Below are 26,383 nucleotides of genomic sequence, written 5' to 3'. Positions count from 1 at the left end.
AGAAATGCATAAAAATGACAAATTACGAGTGGCACTTATTGGGCAGGTCTTAGGTACACATCTTGCGTGTGACAGGTTTGCACTTTTAATCCCATAATTCTTGAGTTGAAGCCCTGACTTTCCTGTCGGACTGGCCCCGTGACAGCTGTCTATTGCTCACACCAGTGGGCGCACCTCTCCAGGATTTCATGCGGCTTTGTGCGCTCACCACACCCTGGAGATCTGATTGGCTCAAAGTTTCTTGTCCCCGCCCCTTGGTGCACGCGGAGCCGCCCTTCCAGCAGCGCGTTGCCCTGTTGCTCCTGCCAAACCCACTGCACTTCAAATAATGCAGTGACTCATTACAGTAAACGAGAAAAGACTTTAAATTCGGGGTTAATATTTTACTAGGCCTATAAACACGTTACGGAAAGGCGATGCGTAAAATGGACACTTTGACGCAACTTTTGAAGGATCCTGGCTTATTATGATTTGGATTTTGCAACGTGGAGATTCTGAGACGCTTCTTACCTGCTCTCTGCAAAACTGCCTCTTCAGATGACTTAAAAGTTTCTCCTAGCTGTTTCAAAATTCAGGGGACTCTTCTCCAGACCCTGGTCAAAATAGTGGCACGTTACTCTCACCTGTTCCTTTGACGCACTGGCTGCTCCGTGGCTGGAGGGAGCATGGGCTCTTTTGAGTGGACACCGGGGGTCTGGAAACTGGCCATTTTCCTTTGCAACATAATTCCTGCTGCATTGGGCAAGAGACACGCTGTTTACTGGAACTCCACAAATACAAGGTGGGAAAACACTTTGCGTAGCAGCTTTCTGTTCGGTTTCTCCAGCTCAAGGGACACGTCAATCGAACTGCATTAACAAACACGTCTGAGCCTGTTAAGCCAAGCTATTCTTGCCCAATGATCTCTGTGATTCCAGCTTAATGAGTCAGACTTTAGTTGGTTTGAAGAATCTTAGCTATGCAGCACCTTGCGTCCTGTAGCCTCAGTGCGCTCAAAAAAACAGCCTCTTATCCAAGTTTTATTACACTTTAATATCAGCTGAAGTTATGAGTCAGAGTGACCTGGGTCTTGTTTGTTTCCCTCCTCTGGTTCTGTTGTCCGAGGGGCCCTGGTGTGGCTCCTAATAGCGCTCCAGACAGCACACAGGTGGGTATTTTAGCCCGATGCGCTCCGGTGAATGCGGTGAGGTCTTTAATGGGAAGGAGTATGTTTGTGACTGTGCGTAATGGTTTGATTAGGGCCATTAGCGAACTACAGAGCCTCACCTGCTTGCTCATCCAGGTGCTCCATAATGTTACTGCGGCTAATTGAAGGGTTGAGTCCGGAGAGCTGTGGGGCCAGTCGGGTTACAGCCCAAAATAACACATCCGCCATGCTTCCACCTGCTTATTTAGACTCTCGCTCTCCTCTGGGCCCATTCCCTAAACGCTCCCTTAGACGAATGACCTTTTTGGTTAATAGCTGCTGGTGGCACAGAGGCTACTGTTGCTTTCTTCGTGTCATCCTGTCTTTTTACATGTGGTGCGTAAAACGTGACAGAAATACACCTCTTGAGATGGATCGCTCCCTGAGGGCTGCTTTGCCTACAGGAGTCATCTTGTACAAGGTTATACATGTGGTGTGCCCAAAAGAGCTAAAAAGCACTGTTATAATTGGTTTTCTGATCTGAGGGGGGAACAATACAGAGGATCAGGAAGAAACTGGAAGAAGCAGCACCACTTTGGTCCCGGGAGAGAGACACAGAGAGAGACAGAGAGGAGAGAGAGATGCAATCAGTGCCATCAGCCTGGTGGTGGTGGTGGTGGTGGTGGTGGTGGCGGTGGAGGGGAGCCCGGTATGGCACGGAATCAGCAGCACCAGTACCACCCAATCACAAAGCTATCAAAGAGCCTCCTCATGCTCTATCCCCCGGGTTTACACCGCCTCTCCTGCTCTCCTTACTCTTCATTACCTGCTTTGTTACATCCCTCTCCCCTTTTCATTTCTGTCTCCTTCTCATTTTTCTCCTACAGCTCCCCCCTGCCCGCTGATGGATATTGGCACCATGATTAGTTGAGCTTCACTCATCTTCCCATACTATATTTTCTATTAGCTGGCAGCCATGCATTGTTCTAACCTTAGACCTGGGAGGTGGAAGTCGGGCAGGGATGGACCGCTGATTAGGCAATGTCAATTTTACAACAAAAATCTTCCAAAATCTTACAGTGATTTTCATTCATTCCCCCAGAGCTGGTGGGGATAATAAGCTACAGCTGCACTCGGGTATATTGCTCTGGCACTGCCCCTCTGACCAACACATTCATACACAAGTGGATAAAGTGTCTTGCACAAGGACACAACAACAGTATGCATCCACTACTACTGTTGGTGTTAACCTTGTTCAGCATCTTTACTTTAATTCATGTTCTAGATTTTGGTCCAGATTTGAAGCTAGTTTCATATTTTGCAATTACTTGGAGGCGCAAGTGGCTTCTTAAGTGGTACTTTTCTGTTAAAATACAACAAAAACAAAGAGGTATTATGAGCAGGACAGAGGAAAGAAATTGCAAGCACACAGAGTAGTCATTCTCTGTGCCAAGGATATGAAGAGGTGTGCTTTCGGAAGGGCATCTGACCTAAATTCATGTCACGATAACACATTTTGAAGTGCGGTATATTGCTGAAGTAAATGTAGATGATAAACGATAATATTGAAACTGATTTATGCCCCTGACACGATAACCCAAGAGCAGATTTAAACCACAAAAACTAATCTAAATCTACAATATTGCTAAAAAAAATATTAGCTGCAATAAATACTTGTCTAAATGAAATACTTTAGTAGTTAGTTTGTATCTGTAATGAGTCACAGAAGTCATGAATTCAACCTTTTACAGCTCAAATCTTATCATAAAGACAAAAAGTAACAAAACATTTCTCAATAGTGCAAAGAAAATGTGCACATGATAAATACTGATGCCCAAAAATATCGTTCCATGTGTCATGTATTGAGCGATAAGTCCATATAGTCATGCATATCTATCATATCTGTAATGACGTTTTAGAGAAAAAACACTTGTAAATGCTAAATACTAATCAAGCATATTTGGTACTGACCTTACACAGTCCTAAGTTTAGAACTACGACACGGAGGCTTTTAGGAAAGTGAGGAAAAGTGTGATTTTTCCAGCAGACTGTGTCCCTTTGTGACAATGACATTCGGAGACTCACCTTTCTTCTGGACGTCTAGATTTATGGTTTTAATGAAGCGGAGGCAGTCAAGTGGAGACTCCTCACTGCTAATACCCGTGTAACAAAGGCCCACTCAAACACTTATACTAGTGTTCTTTTAGCAGCCCACAGATTGAAAAATGGAGCTCTGAAATGAAAGTGATGGATAGTGCACGGGGTCAGCGGAGAGCACTGTCAAATCACGCCCTGGACTTCTTTATTGTGTTCTCCTCTTTTATGATTTTTGCAAACTCACTTTTTTATGATGGTTTTATTGCTGTGTGGTAGCTCCTTATTAAAAGTGAAATTATTTTGCACTTCCTGGAGCAGTTAAATGTTAGTAAAATATTATATACTTTGGTTTAAGAGTTAGTAATGGTGGACTCAGCTCTCCGTTGAACTAAACAAGTGGACCGGGCTGTTTGCTGACACAACGCTGGCTCGCTCTCCACTCTCTATACATTCATTCTCATAAATCTACTCGGGAACTTTGCTTACACCTGCCCAACTTTTGGAATTACCCATTTCGTTGTGGAATATGGCACAGAAAAGGCATTTTAAAGTTCAGATATTCCCTTCTTCTCGTACATCTCCATCAGGATAAACTGTCTTTCAAAAGCAGGTCAAGATATCAGGTGTTTTGTGTAAATAACTTTTACTTTTGGGGCACACCATTCTTCTTTCTTTGTAGTTCTTGTGGGCAAGTCTGATGCTACAAGGTTAAACGAGGCTACTTCATCTTTTATGATTTCATGTAGATTTTTTATATGCAAATGCACAGACGTACTTTAAGGTTAATGACATGTTGGGGTTTTTAAACAATCTTTCAGTTCAGTTTTGCCTCTTAAAAGTCTTATATTACACAAAATTAACTCTTGTGAAGTTTAAGCCATGTTATAATGGTGTTACCTCCTAAAAATCATACCTGGAGTTGTGTTTCGTTACATCTCCAAAGCTCAAAACGCTCTGTCCCACTTTGTGATGTCATGAAGCTGCAGTTTTCAAGTTAACAGCTACTTTTACCTTTAGAGATTGACAATTCCAGGGCTGAAATTATCCAAACGAGTCTAATGAAGGTGTAAAAAGTTTAAAAAAACAGTGAGGCACTTCCTGTTTTACCACATGACATCACAAGGTGCAACAGAGTGTTTTCTGTTCCTTTAAATATGCAGAGTTTAGGTGTTAAACAAGTGCGAATGAAACAAAACACAACTCCAGGCATGTCAAGTTGCTAAAAGAGGCAAATCTGGGCCCTTTAAAGTTCTTAATTCTTCCAAAAACCTGTGTAACTTGGTGCTGCTGGTGTAACTCTGGCTCTATCAGTATATTATTAGGCTACCTCTGCTATTTGGAGCACACACAACGCTGTTATTACCTTTAAACATTCAGTAACTATAGTCGCAAATTATGTATCAACAAAAGACACTTCTGCACCAAATCTGTGGGAACATCAAAGATTACTGTGATTTTTTGAAGATGGTTATAACAGAATTGTAGTAGTAGTAGTAGTAGTAGTAGTTACAGTAATTATTATAGTGACTTATTGCTCTATATAAGTAACAGTTGGAACAATAATTTTGGGGCCATGAAGGAACTTTTTTGGTGCAATGATAAGATTTGAGCTGTAGGGTTGAATAAATAAGTTCTATGACTCAATTTAGATATGAAGTAACTACACTACGAAGGAAGGTGGATGGGGGTGGGGAGGTGGGGGATGGGGGTATCCTGCTTTAGTGTTATTGTATCAGTGACATGGATTAGTTTCACTTTTGTCTATATAGTATTCAGCATTATAACGCACTTCAGAAAATGTTATTGTGACGGGCAGCCCTATATCCTCTAAATACAAGTCATGTTACTGTTTTTTGAGTTCTCGTAGTATTACGCCAGTTCCTTCGTTAAGCCTGTCACTTTAATTACTATGTCAGCTTCCAATACGGGAGAGACGGATATTTGGTTAAACCTTTTCTTGCCTTATTAACTTTTATCTCTTTCTTTACTTTCTTTATCTTTATTTACGCAGGGGAACTCAATGAGACTCTCTTTTTCATGGGCATCCTGTTTACAATACAATACAAGCAGGAAAACAAACAAAACTAAAGTATTCAAGTCCTTATAAAACAGTAAAAACAGTGCAGGTGTGTGTAAAGTATAAGTATAAGTATCCAGTTTTGCTTTTCCTTCGAGTGTTTTTTGTGAAGTAAAACAGCTAAAAACCTCTTTCCCGGGTCAGTTTTGGTGCAGCTCGTCCTTAGCTTTATGCAGTCATGTGATATAGTACTAAACGTGCCTGCATTTGAGGTATTCGGGCAGTTTTTGAAGTAGGTAGTCCTTTTTAATATATGTAATAGTTGAGGTGTTGAGGCTTGAATAATTAATATCTATGACTCATTGTAAATAGCTGTGTTTCATTGTGCTATTTATTTACCCCATGTTTATTTATGAAAAAGGTACTGTGGGAGTTTAGGTTTACTGCGTCTGGAGCATTAAGTTACACTGGATTTCAGATGATGTCACCGCGTTCTATAGGCCCATCCTTTTTAATACAGATGAAAGGTAGCTAAAATGAATATTGTTAAAAATATCATACAAAACCTGTTATCATGACAGGGCTCTGTGTGGCTTCTCCCTCATTATGGCTGAGGTGGCCTGAACCGCTGGAGCGTGTTTAAACAGTGTGTGAGCAGATGAGTGTTTGTGTTGCTAGTGCTACAGTATCTCCATTGAAGCGTCCTCTCATAAGTCTCACTGTAATCTCCTGTGTTTGTGCATCATTTCCCCCTGTGTGTGGATGATTTGCTTTAAATACCTGCGTAAATCACATTTGTGTATGACACTGTGCCACATATGTACACAGACTTGTATTGCAGGGGAAATGTGAGAGAACTATTTTTCGCTCAGGTTTTTACGTCACCATGGACAAATTATTATTATTATTATTATTATTATTATTATTATTATTATTATTATTATTATTTATTTTTTAATTATTTTTTTTCAAATTTATTTATTTGTTTGTATTATTGATTTCTTTTAATTCTATTTTTTATGCTTCAATTTAGTTTGTAATACACATTTTAAATATGTTCAGGATTGTTACCGTTTGAGAGATTGCTAAAATATGAGCTGGTAACTAATATAAAAATTGCATACCTTTGTGAACATGTTTGTAGAGGTTTAATAGATTCATCTGGCAGGACTAAACCCAACAAGAAAAATGCATCGATACCAATATTTGAACGATACATGGCTTTCAGAACCAGTACTTGAGCTACTTCTACTTTTTTCTGTACCTATTGCTGTATTGAGTAGAAAGAACTGAACTAGAACTAAACTAAAACTGAAAATCAAGTCTATACAGATCATAAATCCTAACTTTTTATACAGACCTGTCATGATAATCACTATATCATTCAGTTTATGAAAGCTTCTTTGCAATAGTAACGAGATTTTTGAAAAAACACTCTTGGCGATATATCGATACATCAGCCCACGATAACGATACTGTACCATTAAATGAAATGGCACGTTATATCGATATTTTGATATTTTTGCACACCCCTAGTAAACGCACTCCCACTCTCAGTTTGAACCAGTTTAAACACAAAACGCCTTGGTTGTTTCTCTCTGTGATTAGTTTGTAGTTAACCGAGTTCTCACATTGGCTTCTCTCATATAAATAAATAGTAAAAGAACCAGTCTTTTAAATGTCTCTTTAAAATGAATGGATCCAAAAGATTCAGATCCCATAAACGAGCCAAAAGTTGCACCTCTTTTATTCTGCAGTTGCATCTCTCTCCTCTTCCTGTACGCTAAATGATTAACACAAAAACCCACTGGCTTATATTTAACCAACTGTGTGAGGTAATGAGTACTCCTCTGGACCCCTCTCACAGCACAGTCTCCGCCCCGCCTCGTCCGTCACCCTCCTGTACGCGTGTCTCTATCATAGTGTCACTGGCCTTTGTTTGTCTATGCAGATCCTCACAGCCTTATCATGTGCTCTGTCTGCGTGTTTGCTCTATTGAGTGTATTATCAGCGCGCACACTGCAGCCTCTTCATCTCCGTCACCCAACAATGCCGACCACTCATCTGCGGAGATTTGTAGGGCGACAACTGACACTATGCAGAGACAATGGCGACTGCTTCCTCATTGGCTTGAATGGGATTTTAGAATTGATCCTGTTTGTTCTGGGCCTGGCTCGCCTGTAGAGAGATGCTGCGTGATACAAACAGCATCGGAAAACAAGGTGGAATATTTGCTAACAAAGGAGAGAATGTAGTTTCTTACATTTGGCAAACTTGCAAAAAACTAAAACTTTTCCCGGTAGTAGTGGTATTGCGGGTACAAAACAGCATCGCCATGACAACAACAGTAGTAGTATTTGTAGATTATAAGGATTAATGAGCAGGTATGGAGGGAGCTAGCTAAAGATTTGGGAGTGAATCATGAGTTTAATCTTCCTACATTGTTTCCTAGTACTTTTGTGTATAAATACTTGTTTTTGCATGAACTCCTGTGTTTGTAGTCTTAAAAGTCCAGTTTGGGTCAGATTTATGATCCTATTGTAGAGATAATGTAAAAAAAAAAAAAAAAAAAGAGAGCACCGATCCAGCTTTTTCAATTCTGATACTGATTTCGATATTATGGCTTTAAGTATAATCTGCCAGTGTCCGATATATCAACCGATACCAGTGCAAAAACGACGAAAAACAGCATTTATTAACTTAAAAATCAAATAAAATAAGATAAAACTGATCCAAACTGATGTGTTATGTAACTACAGAACACCTTTGTATAAATAAAAATCTAATTTATATGACCAGCCACATAATTGGTTGAAATGATATCTGATCCCAGCATAAAATCGGTGCTTCCTGCCTCTAGTAATGTGCCAGTTTCATGCCACCGTCCTCTTCAGTCGACAAATCCAATTAGTTTTGCTGGGTAAAAGTATGTGGCGCTTGATCGTAACGGTAACAGTTGCAGTACAGAAAAAAAAGGCCGTTGGGAGTGCCGTAATAGCCCAAATGACGAAAGAATAATCACATGAAACTAGTAGTAGAAGTGGTATGTCCTTGGGTTTAGTTCCCGTCACTTTCACTGTAAACAAAACTTAGAACACAACTTTGCAAACCCTGTCATTAAATACCTTCTGATTTAGTCATTGCATGATTCATGATACTTTGGCGTTTCTCCTCAAGGCTGTTTGGAAAGTGGAGAAAAAAAAATAAAAAAAATCCTTAACTCAACTTCACTGTGAGAACTTTTACCGACCACTGTGCTGGCCTGAGCTCTAAGTAGGTCGCTGCTTTGTGTCTTGTGGATTTGAGGTGTGACTGGAGCACCCTCGGCGTATTAATGGTCAGTTTTCTAAAGGTGTGGAGCTGCAGATATCGCTTTGTGAAACATCTAGCCTCGTTTTGTGAACTACTTTAAGCCAGTTTAGTTTAGAGGATAGAGTCAAGCGCATCAGAAAACACAGAACAGCGTGAAAATAAAACACTGAGGAAGTATATCTTTACAGTAAATAGTAAATACAGACGATAAACGATGATATTGAAACTAATTTATGCCACTCAAGAGCAGATTTAAACCACAAAAATGACTCTAAATCTACAATATTGCTAAAAAAAATTATAAATAAACAGCTGAACGAAACACTCTAGTACTTATTTTGCATATGTAATGAACCATACAAGTGATTAATTAAACTTTTTATGGCTTAAATCTTATCATATAGCCAAAAAATAACCAAAAATGCACACATGATGGTGATATTTTGTGTTTCCAGTTTGTTTACTCTTTGTGCAATAATTAAACTGCGACTAAAACGTTCACAGGGACATTTTGTAGCACATTTTGTTGAATTGCAAAAATATAATCCAAACGGCAACGCTTTATCGCCAGAATTTTGAAAACGTAAAAGAAACAGACCCCAACCCTGTATGTGGCTCTGTTGTTGATGTTTAGCAATGCATCCTGAATCACTTAAGCCTCACGATATTCGCTTGGAGCTGTCTGCACACTGCTTTGGGATTGTGGTCTGGAGCTCAGGCCGCGTGTTCAAATGGGATCAGATAGCCCCAGTGCAACAGACACCATAAAAGAGGCGGGTTTCTCTCTCCTCCTGGTCAGGATATTTAGTCAATCGATACCAATTTAAGCCAAAGATATTATCGCCTGGTCTGGCATTATCAGCAGACTGCATATGGACCCGTCTCGTTCCCATTTGCACGCGCGGCTCGTCGGTGTGCACACATACATCAGCATTAGGGCACATTAAGCTGTAATAAGTCGTATTGTGCGGTTGTCTGCGATGAGTCCGTAACAGCTGTGGACTGGAAAGAGGCGCGCCCGGCTCTGCACTGTACAGAGTTTGGCACAAAATGGCGGCGGTGTAAACGGGTAACAAGCATGATAACAGTGTCACCTTCGGTTTTATGATTCAGATTTGCATTTACAGGGAGCTCGTAATTTTGCATATTTGTTACACTTAAAAAAAATAAAAAAAGAAATTACCCCTGAACCTCCCGCTTGATGAGATTTATAAACAGAAATGTATTTAACAGAAAGGTAATATTGATTTTATGGAAAGCTCCAAACAATGTTTTTATCCATTTGTAAATAAATCATGATTTTTTTGGAGTTCGTTCCTGTTTTGCTCACATTTGTCATGGTTCTTGCTATAACGAAAGCCGTTTCTAGTCACTTTAAGTACGAAATATGACTTTTTGTATAATAATTCCATAAAAGAACCAAAAAGAAATCTAAAAATCCAGTTTTATGTATATTTATTTTATACATATTCACTATTTTTATCAGCTAATGGCCTTAAATCTCAATACAAGATTATGTTTATTCTTACTGACCCCTAACCTTTAACCCTAAGCCTGCACAAAAAGTGATTGCACTTATGGTTCTTTATGTTTATTTTTTATTTCTGTTATTTTTATTTATATTATAGCATTCTACACATTAATAGTAAAACAGTTGTGGATGCAGTGCACAGTTTTGAGTTCGTTGTTATTCCAAATCATATATTTTTGGGAAAATCATCAAAATCAGTCCTATAAATCGGTGGTCTGGATTCTAAAATATCAGCATTGGCCATCGAAGACCCATATCGGTCAATCTCTATTTATTTCCCAGTATTTTTAATCCTTTTTTAATACTTCGTCCTCTCCAACTGCATCCCATTTCGGCGTAGACCGTCATAAATATCACACTTTATATGACCAGCAATATTAAGGAATAAAACGTTTTCCGTAAAGCCAGGAAACATGAATTGGCCAGTGGAGCTTTCAAAGTTCCCTAGACTTGCCCATGCATTTGACTGTGCACTGGCTCAAATCGACACCTCCCTGTACGCTCACACAATGCTTCCCTCACTTCAGCTCAGAAATCCTGCCAAGAGGCCACCTGGGAATTCCCTGAGACAGAAATTGAATTAGTATTGACCCAGGCTGAGCAAAAGGCTGTTCAGAAACCTGGATTATTGTAGCGTACAAGGTCCTGCTGCATGAGGACACGTTTCACCATCGTCCTCCTCCTCTCCTCCTCTCCTCCTCCTCTTCCTCTTCTGCTCCTCTCTCAGATATTTTTAACCTCTGCCAAACTGCTACCAATTTTCTCAACCTGCCAACTCTACAATTTTTGGATTCAATCGTCTATTTCTGTAAAAGTGGTAACATTACATCACCAATCAATTTGAAAATGGGTTTGGCGCTACTAGAGTACACCGCGGTTCTTGATATTGCAATAAAATTATTCAAATAAAAACATTAAAACTTAACTTGTGAAAAATACAGCAAGGCGACGCAATTAAAGGTGATATTTTGAAGTCTTTTGACCATTTGAAATACAGCCTTTTGAATCGTTAATTGCTACGACAACACTGCTAGATTTTTACTCATAAAGTCACGTTTTCTTGGTGCTTGTCTCCATGGCGATGTGTGCTTTACTTGAAATGTTCCATGGTAGATGCAGCAGCGATAAGCAAATGGCAGACCCTCCAAGTGCATTGTTTGTTGCGTTCAGGGGCGTATCGCATCTGCGGTAATTTTCTTTAAATAAATATAAACTGCTTTGTTGCTGTCGTAAACGCTTTGAAGTAACTCTCTACGTCAGACATCTTCCCCATTCCTCAAAACCCCTTTAATCCTTTGCTTTGTTTCCTGATGCGGAGGGATCACATGACAACTGTTGTAGAGTTTCCAAATTGTTTGCATGGATTTTCTTTTTTTTTTTTCATTGTGCTACAAAAACTAATATTATTTTGGCATCACCTCCCAGAAGCGGAGCCGTGTAGCCTAGATTCCCTGCCCCTAGTGATGTACAACACACATTTCTGCACCGCCACACGCAAACACATGCATATGAGGCCGTACGCTTTCTCCTCCGGCCTCTGGAGACGGGAAAAACATTAGACCTGAGGTGGATGTAGGAACGCCGTCAACAAATTTCAACTCCCAAAACAGCCTCAGAAAACCCTTGGGATAGAGGGATGAGGAGGAAAAAGGGAAAGAAAAGATGTCGGCAAGTATTACTATTACTGTCAGGAAAGCGACCCCCTGCCTTCCATACTAATATACAGTATACAGTAGGAGCCGCGGCGTCGTGTACCTCAGGGAGAAGTGGAGTAGGTTGTAGCTTCCTGGTTCTTTTTTGCTGACTAGGCAAACTCCTTATTTGGTCATGCGTGATGTAAATATGGCCGTTCCTCCTGCCCGGCTTCCTGGACCCAAACACGACTGGAATGTGGTCTCATATGCCTATTCAAACAAGAAATATTTTTCCAGCTTTGCGTTGCAGCGATGAAAGATTCCTGTGTGCGCGCGGATGGGTTTTTTTGCATGACCGCATGATAGGGCACGACTAGCGACGCACTAAAGTCAGCTCGAGTCCCGTCTCCTGCTAGTTTTCTTTTCAACCTTTTACTCCAATGAAATGTTTTATTTATAGGTATGTGCCTTGTGAGTACATAACTGCAAAGATGGAGAATGTTTAGGCGGCGTTGAAACAGGTTGCTTCGTCGTCTAATGCTGCGCTCGTCCAGTGGTTTTCTTGTGTAACTCTTTCTGCTGTTATTTTTTCGCATTTAAAAATTAAGACTGAGCGGTTTTACTTGTTTTGCAGACTCCAGACATCCAGATTATCCTACATACCAAAGATAAGGTGCACAAAAGCAGTTTTAAAAGTATAGTATAGTTGGTCTATTCATGGGGTTCAGTGAGTTAACATGATTTATTTCTGTGATGGAGGCCATTTTGAGGACTTTGAGGACTTTTGATCATAAATCCTCTTAGTATTTCAGTATTTACACAGAAGAAATAGTTCAGCGCGTTTAAAGAGTAAAGTTTTTTCCTTGTATTGATCAATCCCAATTTTTTGTTCAACTTTCTAGTCTATTTAAACAAACACAAATGGCTTTCGAAATAAATTCCTTGAGCATAAACAAAACTTTTAATGAAAATAGCCTCTAAAAATAGTCCCATTTCTTTCTCCATAGTCCGAACAGTCCTTACACCTCTCATTTAAAACAACCGAAGCTGATCATTGCTTATTAGAAATGAAATGGATCTTAATTTTGATTATTCTATTAAACGCATCGGCCTGACATAAAGTTACACAAGGGCATTTTTTACATCTGAAATAGAGTTTCATCCCTTTGTGTCTAGAGATATATCGGGCCGAAACGTTTTAGCGTATCAAGTATCGGCTTTAAATCTCCAGCATAGGCCGATATTTGGTTTTGGTCAATCTGTTGCCTAAAAATTACACAAAAAGCTTTAAATTAACACTTTAATACGAAGGGATAGATGCACAAACGTAACTGCACAGCTCTCGTAAAGGTTTGTGGGGGGAGTTTGTAGTAAATTTGGGTAAAATCATCAAAATCAGCCCAACGTATTGGTCCAAAACTATCCGCTATTGGTTGCTCTGGATTCTAAACAATCGGTATCAGCATCAGCCAGAAAAAAAACAACCAAAAACATATCGATCTCTTTTTGTGTAGTTGTAGGTGGAGTAGTATTTGTAGTACCTCCTAAAGTACTGATTCTTCTTCCTGCTGTATTGCTCTGAACATGTCATTTGCCTGTCCTCTTTGCACTGTCCTGTATTTACCTTTACTGTAAAAAGGTCCCAGGTCTCCTCAGCAGTGTCCTTGTATCTGCAGAACTCATGAATCTCATTGCTCTTGTATTCAGTTCTTCTGCTGCGGCTGGAGCTCATGATTGTACAGCTTTAATCTGAGTGTTGTCCCAAAATACACCTAGTGACAAATGCCCACTCATGCAAGTCAAAGAAAGCCCTGCGTTTCTGCATTTTTTACATACAAGGTGCTTCCCTTTTGGAAAATTGCCTTCTTCAAACATTTTTGTATGGCTCTTTCAGTTGTGTTTGCTTACTTTGCACTTACAGAGGAAATAAATAACTCCGTTTCCCGAACACAACGCGCCTCCGCCTGGCTGTTAATCTTTTAATATTGGGTCATTGTGGTTCATTACTTTAAGTCATGGCCAGTCATGTTTAATCCCAAATGAATCAGATAATCCCTGTCAGCCTGTCAGTACTGGAGCTATATGAAGTGTGGAGACTAGTGTGTGCGTCCAATTCCTGACCCTCGCCACTTCCTTCCTCCCTCCTTCCCTCCCTCCCTCCCTCCCTCCCTCCATCCTTCCCCCCCTCCCTTCACATTGTGTCCTAACCCTTCATTAGCGTTTTGGAAGGAGTCCGCAGTGTGGCCTCTCCAAGAAAAGTCAGGGGCATCCGGCCGCAAGGCACAAGAACTCCAAAGTGGGCAAGAGGAGTTTCAGGAAGTTTTGTGTTCTGTGACTTTAGACAGATGTGGAGTTATGAGCGGAGTTTTTACATGTCCAGGAAAACTTTTGTCATTTTACTGTTCCTGTTGGGAAAGTGAAACCCGTATTTTCTGTTCCTTTGCACAACTTTTAATATCAAGCAGCAGGGGCACGACTAGCTCCTCTTGTGCAAGTTCGGTGCCTTAATAAACATCGTATTTTTATGATTATCTGTTATTACTAGAGGCGGGAGTAGCTCAGTTTGTGCGTGTTGAGAGTTTTTTTCCCGCTGATCCGAAGGTTGCCGGTTCAAATCCCACTCTCGACGTAAACATCATCAGTTGAGAGCGGGATTTGAACCGCTGACACACAGGTTGGCGGTGCAATTCCAGCTTTTACAAATGAATGCTGCTGTTATGTCCGTGGGCAAGACACTTAACCCACCTCGCCCCCAGTGTTCACATAAACTGGTGTGAATTTGTGCGTAAATGCGTGAGCGGTCCCTTAATGTAAAGCGTCATGATTTGTCTCTGTAATTGTAACAAATCCGTGCGTCCATAACCGATAAAAGTTAAATTCTGTGACAAAAGTTAGTTTCAGAGCGACTATGTTTTGCGCTGCATTCAAGTGGATACTACGTTTAGTGAGAAAGAGCCTCCAGTGAGATCAGTATCAGAAATGGTACATGCTTGGTCAATGATTTGCCGGGATGAGTCTATCTGGAAATAGAGATGCTTAAACTTGAATCTGTTTTTTGCCAGCAGGCATTATTGACATGAGAGGAAATAGGTTATCGAGAGCAGGCACAGGCTTTTGGCGAATAGACTGGACCATGCATATTAACTGCAGCTCTCCCTAGGTCACATTTTGTACCTCCTGTTTATCCACTTCTCAATTCCTTTACATATTTTGAAGTTAGAGTTACATCCAGGCTCATTTATGTTTTATTTGAGCAGGATAAAAAAAAAGTTTGCTTCAAGAAGTATATTATATTTTGCAAAAAAACTGTTAAGTTAGAGTTTATCACTGTGCACTATAGAATAATGATTTACCAAATGGAACGAAATGTCCTCAATAATCTATTTATAACCCATGTGTACTTCATGTGACCTCCAGTGCAGACAGTATTGAACTTTACTGTATAGACTAAAAACATATAATAATCAAATATGCCTCAGAAATGTGATAAAACGGGTACGTCAGTCTCATGGTTAAAAAAAATAAAATAATAATAATAATAATAAAAGAAAATAAATAATAATTAAAAAATAAATAAATAATAATATTTAAAAAAAACAAAAAAAATAATAATAACAAAAAAACAAAAAGCATTTAATTTATGTTCTAATAGAAGACGGGGGTGGGATTTAATAAGTTTTCTTCTTCCCACTCCTTTTCAAGCTTAAATAAGAAAAATATGTGAAATGTGCATTAAGTGTCCTGGATACATGTTTGCATTAATCCACTTGAAATTAATAAATGAAATGAGAAAAATTAAATGAAAAAGCAGAAATCTAATAATATCTGTGTTTGGAAAATTACACGGTGAGTTTGTTTTTATCAGTTCTTTTCACGGCCGTTTAAAAATAAGTTTTACTATAGACAGTATACTTGATATTCTAATTTGCATAGCCTCATAAACAATTTTATTATATCTTTCCCCTCTAATTGGCGGTAAATATATTTTTGAAGAACAGTGCACGGGGCAGACTGCGACAGGCCCGAGTGAGCGACCTCTGTAGTGGTGCGCTGTGCGGTGGGCGGGGCTACGGGCAGCTGTGCGTGACTAGAACAGGACAACGCTGCTTCGCCCTGGGGGGATCAACGAGAACTTTCCGAGACACCACGGGCGCGCAGCGATATGAATCTGAGAGGTTGTGACGGACAAAGATGGACCCCCAGTAAGTACAGCGTAGACCGAAGATGAAAAAACAAAAAAAAACAAGTGAGGAAAGAGGAGGGAGGGAGGGCGGGGAAGGACCAGTTTAGTCTCCTGGGATTCCAAAGCAGTGACCGTGAAAGTGCTTAGATAAACAGAGAGACATAGACAGCGGGTGAGGGAGGAGGGAGAGGATGAGAAGGTGTGAGGAGGACTTAAAAGAAAAGGGGGGGAGGAAATGAGACCGTCTAAGGATGGACTGAAAGAAAGAACAGAAAGGAAACAGTGAAAGAGTAGAAGTTTTCTAATAAGTTCAAGGGGCCAGCATCTTCTCTCTATTTGCGCCCAAAGTCCACATCCATCTGCTCCATCTTACACTTTAAATTATTCAGTCAGACTAGCTGTATTAACCCAGGCATCCTTGGCATGTTTGAAATGAACACACTGTAACTTCTCTCCGGGTCCCTCTCCACTTGAAAGAAAGTCGGGATTTAACTCCTTGTGTATTGCTGTAGCTAGAGGGGAACTCTTTGGGCTGCTGCTAGTACAATAGAAAAATATCATAAAAAATACATGCATTCTTTCTGAGATTACATCATTTGTGAGAGTCTTATGATACTGTAGAGTTATGCAGTGTTCGTACGTCAATAAGCGGGACTGCAGTGAATTGTAGGGCTGAACAAAACAGAATTTAAACATTACAATTGTGTTGTTTTAAATTTTTTGTGTTTTTATTGCACGGAAAAGCGTAGAAAAACTTGTGCGCTTCTCCACAAAACGAATAGCCTCCACTTGGTTGTTTCCACGGCATAAAAAAACCTCTACATCCGCGAAGAAAGTTCTGCACTACGGTTTTAACTTTCTATTTCCATGCAAGCGATGTGCCACCTCCGCAAAGTTACGCTGTGTTTCTTTAAATCTCACTGTTCTTGTGTCTTCTGTTTGTGATTTCGGCGACAGACACGGGGCAGTTACAGGCAGAAGACCCATAGTACCTTAATTATTCACACGTGCTGACCTTCACACCAGCGCAGGGGAGGAAACGTGTCCACAGCATCAGAAGTATGACCCACTTAGTCCACGATGGATTCTTAAGGGCCGGTCTGATTTATTGGCTAAGTCTGTTTTCGTAGAGCGCGCCCTTTTCACTGCACGGAATCACAAACGTGCCACTGTTGCTCAAATGTCCTCCGTAACCCACTTACACAGGTGGGCCAATGATACGACGGGTTTTGAGACGAGTTAATGTGACAAATGAAAAGCTGGATTATGGAGAAGTGTCGGGATGTTAAAGTTTCAACAGTGGTGGTAAAAAAAAAAAGTAAAAGTAAAAGTAAAGACACCAGAGCAGAAAATACTAGCTTTCTACTTAAGTAAAAGTATTAAAATCTGTTTAAAATGTGCTTAAAGAGTAAAAAGTAAAAGTATTCACGCAGATTTCAAGGCTTTTGACTGATTTTGATAATGATTTGTGCTGAGTTTTGTTCCCTAGAATTGAATCAGTTGTTTTTTAGTTCTTTTTATTTGTATATTTTAGTTTGCGCCAACTACGAACGTGTTAAAAATAAACCCTCAGCCTTTAAAGCAGATCTCAAACAGTATAATGATAAAAAATACTTTGACACGTCGACAGGGGATGACTATAGCTTTGCTGGTTTGTCCAATGATCCCAAGGTTGGTGGTTCGAATCCCGCTCTCGACATAAACATCATCGGTGGAGCTGTCGAATTCACTGACCCGCGGTGCGATTCCAGCTCCCACAGATGAATACTGTCGTTGTGTCCTCGGGCAAGACACTTAACCCACTTGGCCCCCAGTGTCTGCGTATAGTGGTGTATGAACGCGTGTGTGAATGGGTGAGTGGTTCCTTGATGTAAAATGGAAAAGCGCTATGTAAAAATGTGACTTTTTACCATTTTAAGTTTCAGTCCAATTAAAAAATGTAGTGGAGTAGAAAGCACAGATACGGAGATGTAGTGAAGTAAAGGCAAAAAGTACAGTACAGTAAAGTAAAGTATAGATACCTAAATGTATACTTAAGTGCAGTACTTTTAAGATAAGATAAGATATGTCTTTATTAGTCCCACAGTGGGGAAATTCCAATATTGCACTGCACAGTTAAAGAACAGAAGGAAAACAGTACATGCAATAAAACAAGATAATAGATAAATAGCTTAAAATAATTTTAAAAATAGACTTAAAAATATCCTAAAAATAGACTCTAATATAACATCTCCATAAAGTCACTTTTCTACTTTTATTTTATATTCCATCACTGAATTTCAAGCTTGATTTCGATGCTAAACAGTAGAACATTATACAACTTTTCAAAAAGGTTCAACTTTGCTATATTTATGTGATTTTTTTTTTTTTCAAATGAGCCAAGTTTGAATACTTTTAGCAGCGATTAGTATATGACTATCAGCCATTTTATGCAGTCCACAAGAGGAGTACTGAGAGTTACTGTGTAATAAAGACATCACAGAAACATCTCTTAAAGGACATCATTCTTTTTAACCTCACTTCTTATCGTGCTGTGAAATGCTTTGGATCTCTGTCTCAAACTGTGGTGCCACTGGTGCCTCCTTCCGGTTGAACGCAATCCCTCTGCACTTCAAATATTTGTTTAATTTAAAGTCAATTCCTCTTCTTTGAGTAAGCCCTCGTTTAGGTCAAGTGTAGCAGTGATTTAGTCCTAATTAAGACCAGGACCTGCTCAAATCTGGTTTATATCTGGTGGTACACGGAAAAACTAATATTTTTCTAAGATGGTACTTGGTGTGAAAAGTTTGCTTTAGATTAATTTGACTTTTTAGGGAACAATTTTTAGAAACAAGAAAGAAAGAGAGACACAAAATCTGTCCAAACTATTTTGCCTATCCATCTTGAACATATTATTCATAGCTGCAGAAGATAAACTTGACTGTTTTATAATTGCGACATAGTACTTTGTTTACTTCATTTCTGCTTTTACATAGTCCGACCTGTTTAGCTAAACTACAGGTGCTTTTTAGTTTTAACTGGATTTCATTCAACCAAGCCAACGATTATGAAAATAACAGTTCTACGCCATGTATTTATCGACCAGCCCATTTTGGTTCCAGGTTCACGGTTGGGTCAAGGCATAAAACCAGTCCTAAATGGTACAGTACAGCTCTCCGCTCCACCAGCACTGGCCCAGACCCAACCTGCAACCTCTGTTTACTCCAAACTTCACATTATTTGCCCTAACCCTATAATTTTACCCCGCGTGTGCTTGTGTGCGCAGAGCTGCAAGTCCAACAGTTAAGATAGATGCGACATAAACTATAACAAATGATGTTGACACAGATCAGCATATCTGCCACTCTGCAGACAACACACTGATGGATTTAGTAACTGTTTGAATGATGCCTTCACTTGTTCCTCCATCATTGTCACGTAGCGCTGCTCCAGATCAATGTAAGGTGCGTGGGACAGGTTTGCATGTTTTTACAGGTATTACATGATTACTGATTACAATTTATCATAGTGTACATAAGTTAAGGGGCAGTTTGTAGAAAGAAAGTAGAGAAGAAGAAGTATACAGTTACAGGAAGTAGTTTTATCAGGAAAACAAGGAGGTAAGAAGGTGTTTTTCGAGCATTTTACACATCAATTTAACAAAATAAAGGGGTTGGAATCTGTTTTTATTTGTCAAATCATAACTATTCTGCATTTTATACGTCTTAAGTTTTGACCCTTGCAGACGTGGTTGCTATAGCTAACGCTGGAAGTAAAATGATCAACTTTACCCCCAAAAATAATAATAAAATAGGCAAGATTTTTAGTAAAACAAATTCGAATCTGTCATATGCACTGTAAGCTTTATGCGTCTGCGTTTCAGGCTACATTTAGTTGGAGAAAAACCTAGAGCACTCATTACTCTGAGGTTGAGACGGTCCATAAGAAATACATGTAGGGAAAGTGGACCAGTGCAGTGGATGCATAGACGGAGGAATGGGCGGGGTTACGGCTTGGCACCAATCCGAGTTTTGATTGGTTGTCGTCCGGGTAACGGCTCGTGCGACCTTAAATAACCTCTCACACGCTCTCGCTGTGCCGTTTCGCTTCTTCAGCCGTAATTAAGTCAAATGGCGACTACTTTGCTCGACTTTATTCAAATGATTGCTTTCACTGACTTTCTCCTATTATTAAGAGCAGGCAATTTGTGTTAATCATTACAATTATTACACCAAAACAATGATTTAAGTGACTCGCTCTGCTCCTTAAACCTGGAGTAGAGTCAATCATCGAACGAACAAGTGTCAGTTCTTCTTCTACAGGTTCAACTTTGACCCGTTATGATCCAAATACTTATGTTTTTTGTCATAATCAAGCCACACTGTTATACATTCCTATTTTTTTTTCCGTATTTTAACATGGCCTTTTGAAATCATCAGATCTTTTATTGAAACACATAATAGCAAAATTAAAATAGACAAATATAGGACATTTCGTAAGATTAGTCTTGATCTAATGGTACTTCTAATTTATTATTTAGTTTTGAAATGTTTTCCTGTTATTTGTAAGCTTGAAATTCAGTATCTGGCAACATTAGTGATATAATTTAGGTTGTATATCAGATTTTTTTCCATTTTCTGTATATATTCAGCCTATTTGATCATTGGTTTTAGTCTCTTGTAATGACTTTCTATATATTTTGAAATGCACACACTTTTGGGATGTGACGAATGCAATTTTGAACATATAGTTAGGCCTGTCATTGTGGGAAAAATAGTTGTTTTTCTGAATTTTAGCGAGATTTGAGCTGTAGGTTGAGTCTGAATTTGTTTCCTTATTCCTTATAGATACAAACTAATTACTTAAGTGTTGCATTCTGTCATTTATTTCTTGCAGTTCATATATTTTTTCTGCAATTTTGTACATTTAGAATCGCTTTTTGGGAATAATTCTGCTTTTAATATCATCGGTTATCGTCTATGTTTACTTCAGGAATATATCGTGCTTCAAATTGTCTTTTCGTGACGTGTAATTTTGAAAAGTAATCTCAATACATTATAGGATTACATATTCTCGTGGTAAATACAAAAGCCGATTCAGTGCTACCGTTCGGTTCTTTCAATCCTTCTGTCTCCGTTTTGCCCGTTTAAACTGCGTTGTAATTTCATACCTTTCAGAGAATCCGCATAAACTCCCATTCTCGAGCTGACTGGACTGCAAACCACGGGCTACACACAAATGGACTAGCTTATACGAGGGGGGGACCTGCCGCAAATACTTCAGACGAATTGTTGTTTTATTCCGTAGTGATCGGCCCGTGGGGTGGGAATGGGACAATTTTCCTCACTTCTGACGGCCAGCTGCTGAGTCCCGCAGAACAGACCTGAATATACGCACATTTATTGAGGAAACCTGGGCGATAACAGGCAGAAAATAGTCTCTGTCTTTACCGGAGGCGAGCGATGCTAACGCTAACGGCCTGGCGGCACCGTGCATGTGTGTAAATGGAGAGGGGCTAGCTGCGGATGTGTTGTATTGAGGCGGAGGGGTCTGGATGGTGGTCATTTAATGCAGCCTTCAGGGGGGAAAAGAGAGAGAGAGGTGCAGCCAATCATTTCAGTTATAGCTGGAGCTTCTCTGTTTTCAACAAATTTATATGGACACAATGGGGTAGCGGTGCTAGCTTATGCAGCGTAATGTAGATCCTTAAACCTGCATATTTGTTTTTTTGCGCTTGTCATTTATTACGTTTAAAGGTAAAGGTTTGGACGGTGGGTTGGACATGTATGCCTCGCTTGATAATTATGAAATCGGCTTAATAACTGATGCACAAAACAGAACAGAAGTACACTTTCCATTCATTTTTCACATAAACTTTTCAAAAAATGTAAGTATTAACGTTCAAAGGCATCGCAGACGTGTCGTAACAAGCTATGTGCTAACTAATGTCCATAACGCGGTTGTTTTAAGTCCCAAAAGGCTGTTTAAAATGCACGATTCTTCAATAACTACATGGTTTATAACGTTTCAGAAACAGATTTTAAATAAAACAATAGCTCTTGTGGTCATTAGTTACCATTAGTTTTTTTCAGAAAGTCTATGGGAAAAATTAATGTGAAATTTAGTTTTGGAATCGCGGGATCGTCTTAACTTTATATTTGCACTAGTGGGAAACTTTTGCTCCTTTTAATTAGAGATAGATGCCAATATTTGCTCTTATCATTTATATTTAGTTTTTGCCAACCTGCTACATTAAGAATACACATAAAGCTCCATTTGAGCACTTTAATGCGAAGAGATAACTGCACAAAACATGACTACACAGCTGTCTTGTAAGTTTGTGGTTATAAAAATGACTGTGGGTGAGTGTGGAGTCAATTTAAAATTCAAAATTTGGGCAAAACTATCCAAATCGGACCCACACATTGGCACGAAAATATCGGCAGACCTTCTCGACCATCGGGTTTTCTGGATTCTGAACAACTGGTATCGGGATCGGCCGTTAACAAAAACATATCAGTTGATCCTTACATTTTATATTGTACACAAACATTTTCGCTGTATCGGTTTGGGTAAGTCGCTTTTCTTCGTTATAAATACTAACTCACTTCTTAAGCGATTGTTTTTTGTATGTTTTTTAATAAAAGTGCACATTTAGAAACGGGTTGTACTGAGATTATTCTGTTCAGCATAGTCCTGTCATGATGATCACTATATCGACTTATCGTTCACTGTTTCAAAGATGCAACAATATATTTTAGGGCTCAGTATTTATTGTATATAATTTTTTTTGTAAAAGTGGGGAGATTTGGGGTATTTTTGTTATAATCTACTTACCTTTGAGCTGCAGAACGTTGCATAAGTGACTTCTATGGCTAATTCTTGATAAATAATCGTACATTCTGTTATTCATATGTTGCAGCTCAGGCCTTTTTAATGATACTGTCTATTTAAAAATGGTTTCCTGGGATTATCCTGCTTTATTGATGTTATGTCAGAGGCGTAAAGTAGTTTCAATATTATCATTTATGGCGGTATATCGCTGTACCGATGTGACAGGCTTTAAAATGTGTTATCGTGACGGGCCTAGTTTATCGTGATGTTTTCAGTAGCAATAAATCGCAGTTGAAAATGTGTTATCGTGACATTGCGTTCAACTACGATCCTTGGAGGTAGTGAGTACATGAAGCAGCGTATATTTGGTATTTTTGAGGGGAAATGTATTGAGTCAGGACCATTTTGAAACATATGAACCACATAAAACCACAAAAAAGTGTACTGTGACTTCCCTTTATATCATATTCTTTCTTACATTAGCAACGTTCATCCAGCAACTGTTTATTTCTTTTCAACTGGAGATTATACCTATAACTTGGTGCACTTACCTCACTCATTCATTCTCTCATTGGACATTAAAAAAACCCCAAACTGACCTAAATACCTACTCACAGCAGGCTTGTTTATTGACAGTGGCTGTACCCCGTTGGCATTTAGAAGATATTTACAACTTTAAAGGTTAAACAGAAAACCACATCCAACTGCAGATAAAATGGAGGACAGAAAAGTAGTGTAAAGTTCACATATCTTCCCCCGGTGTAGATTAGGAGCTGGAGAGAGAGATACTCGGCTGACCTTGAGGATTCGCACTTGCGTCGTCGGCATATCGCAAACAGGAAGTGCTCAGAAACAGCTTGCCTCCCCTAAGCCCCCGGTCCCCCTCTGCGAGCAGCGCTGGGCGGCCGCTCGCTCCAAACTGTACGGTGTTTTTGGAGGGTCTTTGGGTTCGGTTTAGGGGGGTATGTTTTGACCAGCTGGTTTTAAGGCGGCGCTGGCAGGGGGTCTCCAGATGGCCAGAGGTGGGGGGTGAAGTCGTTGTTTGTAGCGCATTAAGGCTTCCAGGTTACAGACACAACACTGATGTTTGGTCTCTGTGCGCAGCGTGGTGTACTATGGATTTGGGGAGGGGGTCGGATAGCCGTGCCCTCTTTCTGTTTTACATTCAGCCTCCTGGTCGTGGTCAAAACAGCGAACAAAAGGATTTAAGCTATGCAGAATCCTATCATGTGGTATTGGGGAGATCTAAAGCTGTTTTCCAGCCTGGGCTCAGCCTGGAAGTGCGATCCGCTTCCTCTGAAAATGGCGTAACCCACGGAGCAGGGGTCTTTGGAGCTTTGGAGATCTGAGGAGGAAAACATGGCTGTCAGGACTTTTACCTGGTCTTGTGTCGGAAAGCTGCTTTTGTCGGGAACTTTGGGGGTTTTGGAGCTTGTTATAGAAGTTGAGCGTGTTAGTGGAGAAATGTAAATGTCATCACTATTTCCATGTACCATAGTGTCTTTATATATTTCCATTAGCAGGTAAATAAAGTATTCTACTACTGAAACTTCACACCTCACTGTGATTGGCTGAATCCATCTGTCACTCACTCAGAACCTGAACGAGTGGTGTTTGAGCAGATGCCTGGATTAAACTATAAACTAAACATCTGGAGAAACTTGTGATATAGTTTCACCAAATTAGCTTATGGGTTATGGTGATGACAGCCCTAAATCAGATGTAATTTCATTTACTTGCATGAATAAATACACAGAAAATAAACTTGATGAGCGCTTGAAGAATTGCACGTTTACAGTGGTGGAAGAAGTACTCAATTTTGTTACTTAAGTAAAAGTACAGATACAAAAGCAAAAAAATATTCAAGTAAAAGTAAAAGCATCACATGAAATCTATGTAAAAGCATTGAAGTACCACTTAGAAAATATACTTAAAGAGGAAAAAGTAAAAGTATTTTGCACAGATTTTGAAGTCTACGGCTTCAAATCAACTTTATTCGTAGCTGTTTTTATTTGTATATTTTGTTGTTTGCTCAAACTATGAACATGTTAAAAATAAACCCCTCAGACTTTTCAGCAGGTCTCAAACAGTAATAATAAAAATAATTATTTATTTAATTTTACTTTTCTAATTCCAATATGTAGTGTGAGTGAGTAGAAAGTACAGATCCTGCTCTCAAATGTAATAAAGTAAAAGTAAAAAGTATCCACTTTAAAATGTACTCATTTAACTTTACTACTTTTACTTTCCACCACTGCACTTCTATAACTCTTTTTCACAATAAAAAAAACTTAAAGTAAGATTAAGTTGTCTTTTCTTTTTACATTGTTGGAGATTTTTCTTAAAGGTCAAATGAATCTAAAGGTCTTTTGTTCCTGGTAGAATATATAAAAAACTATAATACTTTATAGCTAAATAAAAACAACATACTTTTCCTTTATGTCCCTCAAAGCCGGTGTTATGTTGATTAAAGCAAACCTAACGTTGAGGAATGGCCGATATTATAGGATTGTCTATAAGCTCGTCCCTGGTTTGCACTTGAACTTTGAACTTCTTTTGTTAATGCATTGCCTCAGTGTTTTGTCTAGACGTATGGATTATATTTTGATGCAGCCTATAACAGCCATGCTCAGTGGTCAAAATAGACATTCCTGATCCCTATGAAATGTGGCTGTTCTCTGAAATGTAAAACAAAATCTCTTTTAATCCTGGATAATTCGGGCACATTCCACCACAGCACCAAAAACCCCCTCCATGAGCCCACTACACCTCCAATCATACCCGTACATACATTACCCTTGTTTCGTCATTGGATAATTGTCCTTTACTCTGCCCTGGTTACCCATAATTTAAACAGCCATGCTACTATTTGCACTGGGATGAATACTATAGCGCCATTAGCATATGTAGCGTAGTGAGGCGCTCTGTATTCGCTTGCATTGAGGTCTTGTAGTGTGCTCTGTATGCATAGTCGAGCGTATATCTGTATCCCCAGAGCTGTGAGGGATTGTTGCGTCTTTAATTATTCTTTCATATTAAAGGATCAAAGGTCTGTGCCACAGTCAAACCCCTGCATTCATTATCTCCACTCACGCATACACTTGGCGGTAGGATATTTGGGGCTCATTTACACCGACACGCTGGCTGTCCAATTTTGAATCTGATTTCTTGTAATAGCTATAAGGATAATAGCCCAACTTCTGAAGCAACACTTAACAGGTAAAAGGTTGTTTTTAGAGAACTTTTAGAAGTCTCACATTAAAGGACCGTGCGCCATTTTTTCCCATTTATTTGAGCACAATTTGTCTTGCCTCAGTACAGTTATGTCGTATAACCAGCTCTTCAGGTCAAAATAAGTCTGCTGCATGGTCCCTGGATATATTTAGAAAGCATATTATTGATCGACAATCAGGAAGCACGTGTTAGCATGCTAGTTGTTGTCGCTGGTCGTTACCAAAATTGCTTATAATATAGGTAAGTGAGGAAAAACTGCTGCAAACTGTTTAAAATGTTCTGTAGTTCTGTTTTTCACATTTTTTAATCAGGTACAGCGACGTCAAGGAGCTGTTTTCTCATCATTAAAGGTGCATTGTGTAACTTTTCCGCTCAAGTGTCCCACACCTGCTTGCCTCTATGGACACGCGTTACCTGGAATGCTCCACAGTAAACT

General features: G+C 39.4%; 1 protein-coding gene across 1 annotated transcript in view; it reads left to right on the top strand.

Annotated features, from left to right (window-relative positions):
- The first annotated feature begins 290 nt into the window (after positions 1 to 290).
- The window catches only part of si:dkey-246i14.3 (ephrin A4), a 47,830-nt gene continuing 21,737 nt past the window's right edge, over positions 291 to 26,383 (top strand). The window contains exon 1 of the mRNA XM_033981774.2: positions 291 to 781. Coding sequence (XP_033837665.1) covers positions 666 to 781 — 116 coding nt within the window. The 5' untranslated portion in view covers positions 291 to 665. The remainder of the gene's footprint in view (positions 782 to 26,383) is intronic.

Source organism: Periophthalmus magnuspinnatus, chromosome 16, assembly GCF_009829125.3.
Source record: "Periophthalmus magnuspinnatus isolate fPerMag1 chromosome 16, fPerMag1.2.pri, whole genome shotgun sequence".
NCBI lineage: Eukaryota > Metazoa > Chordata > Actinopteri > Gobiiformes > Gobiidae > Periophthalmus > Periophthalmus magnuspinnatus.
The sequence above is the reverse complement of the archived record's forward strand: the minus strand, read 5'-3'. Positions and strand labels throughout refer to the sequence as shown.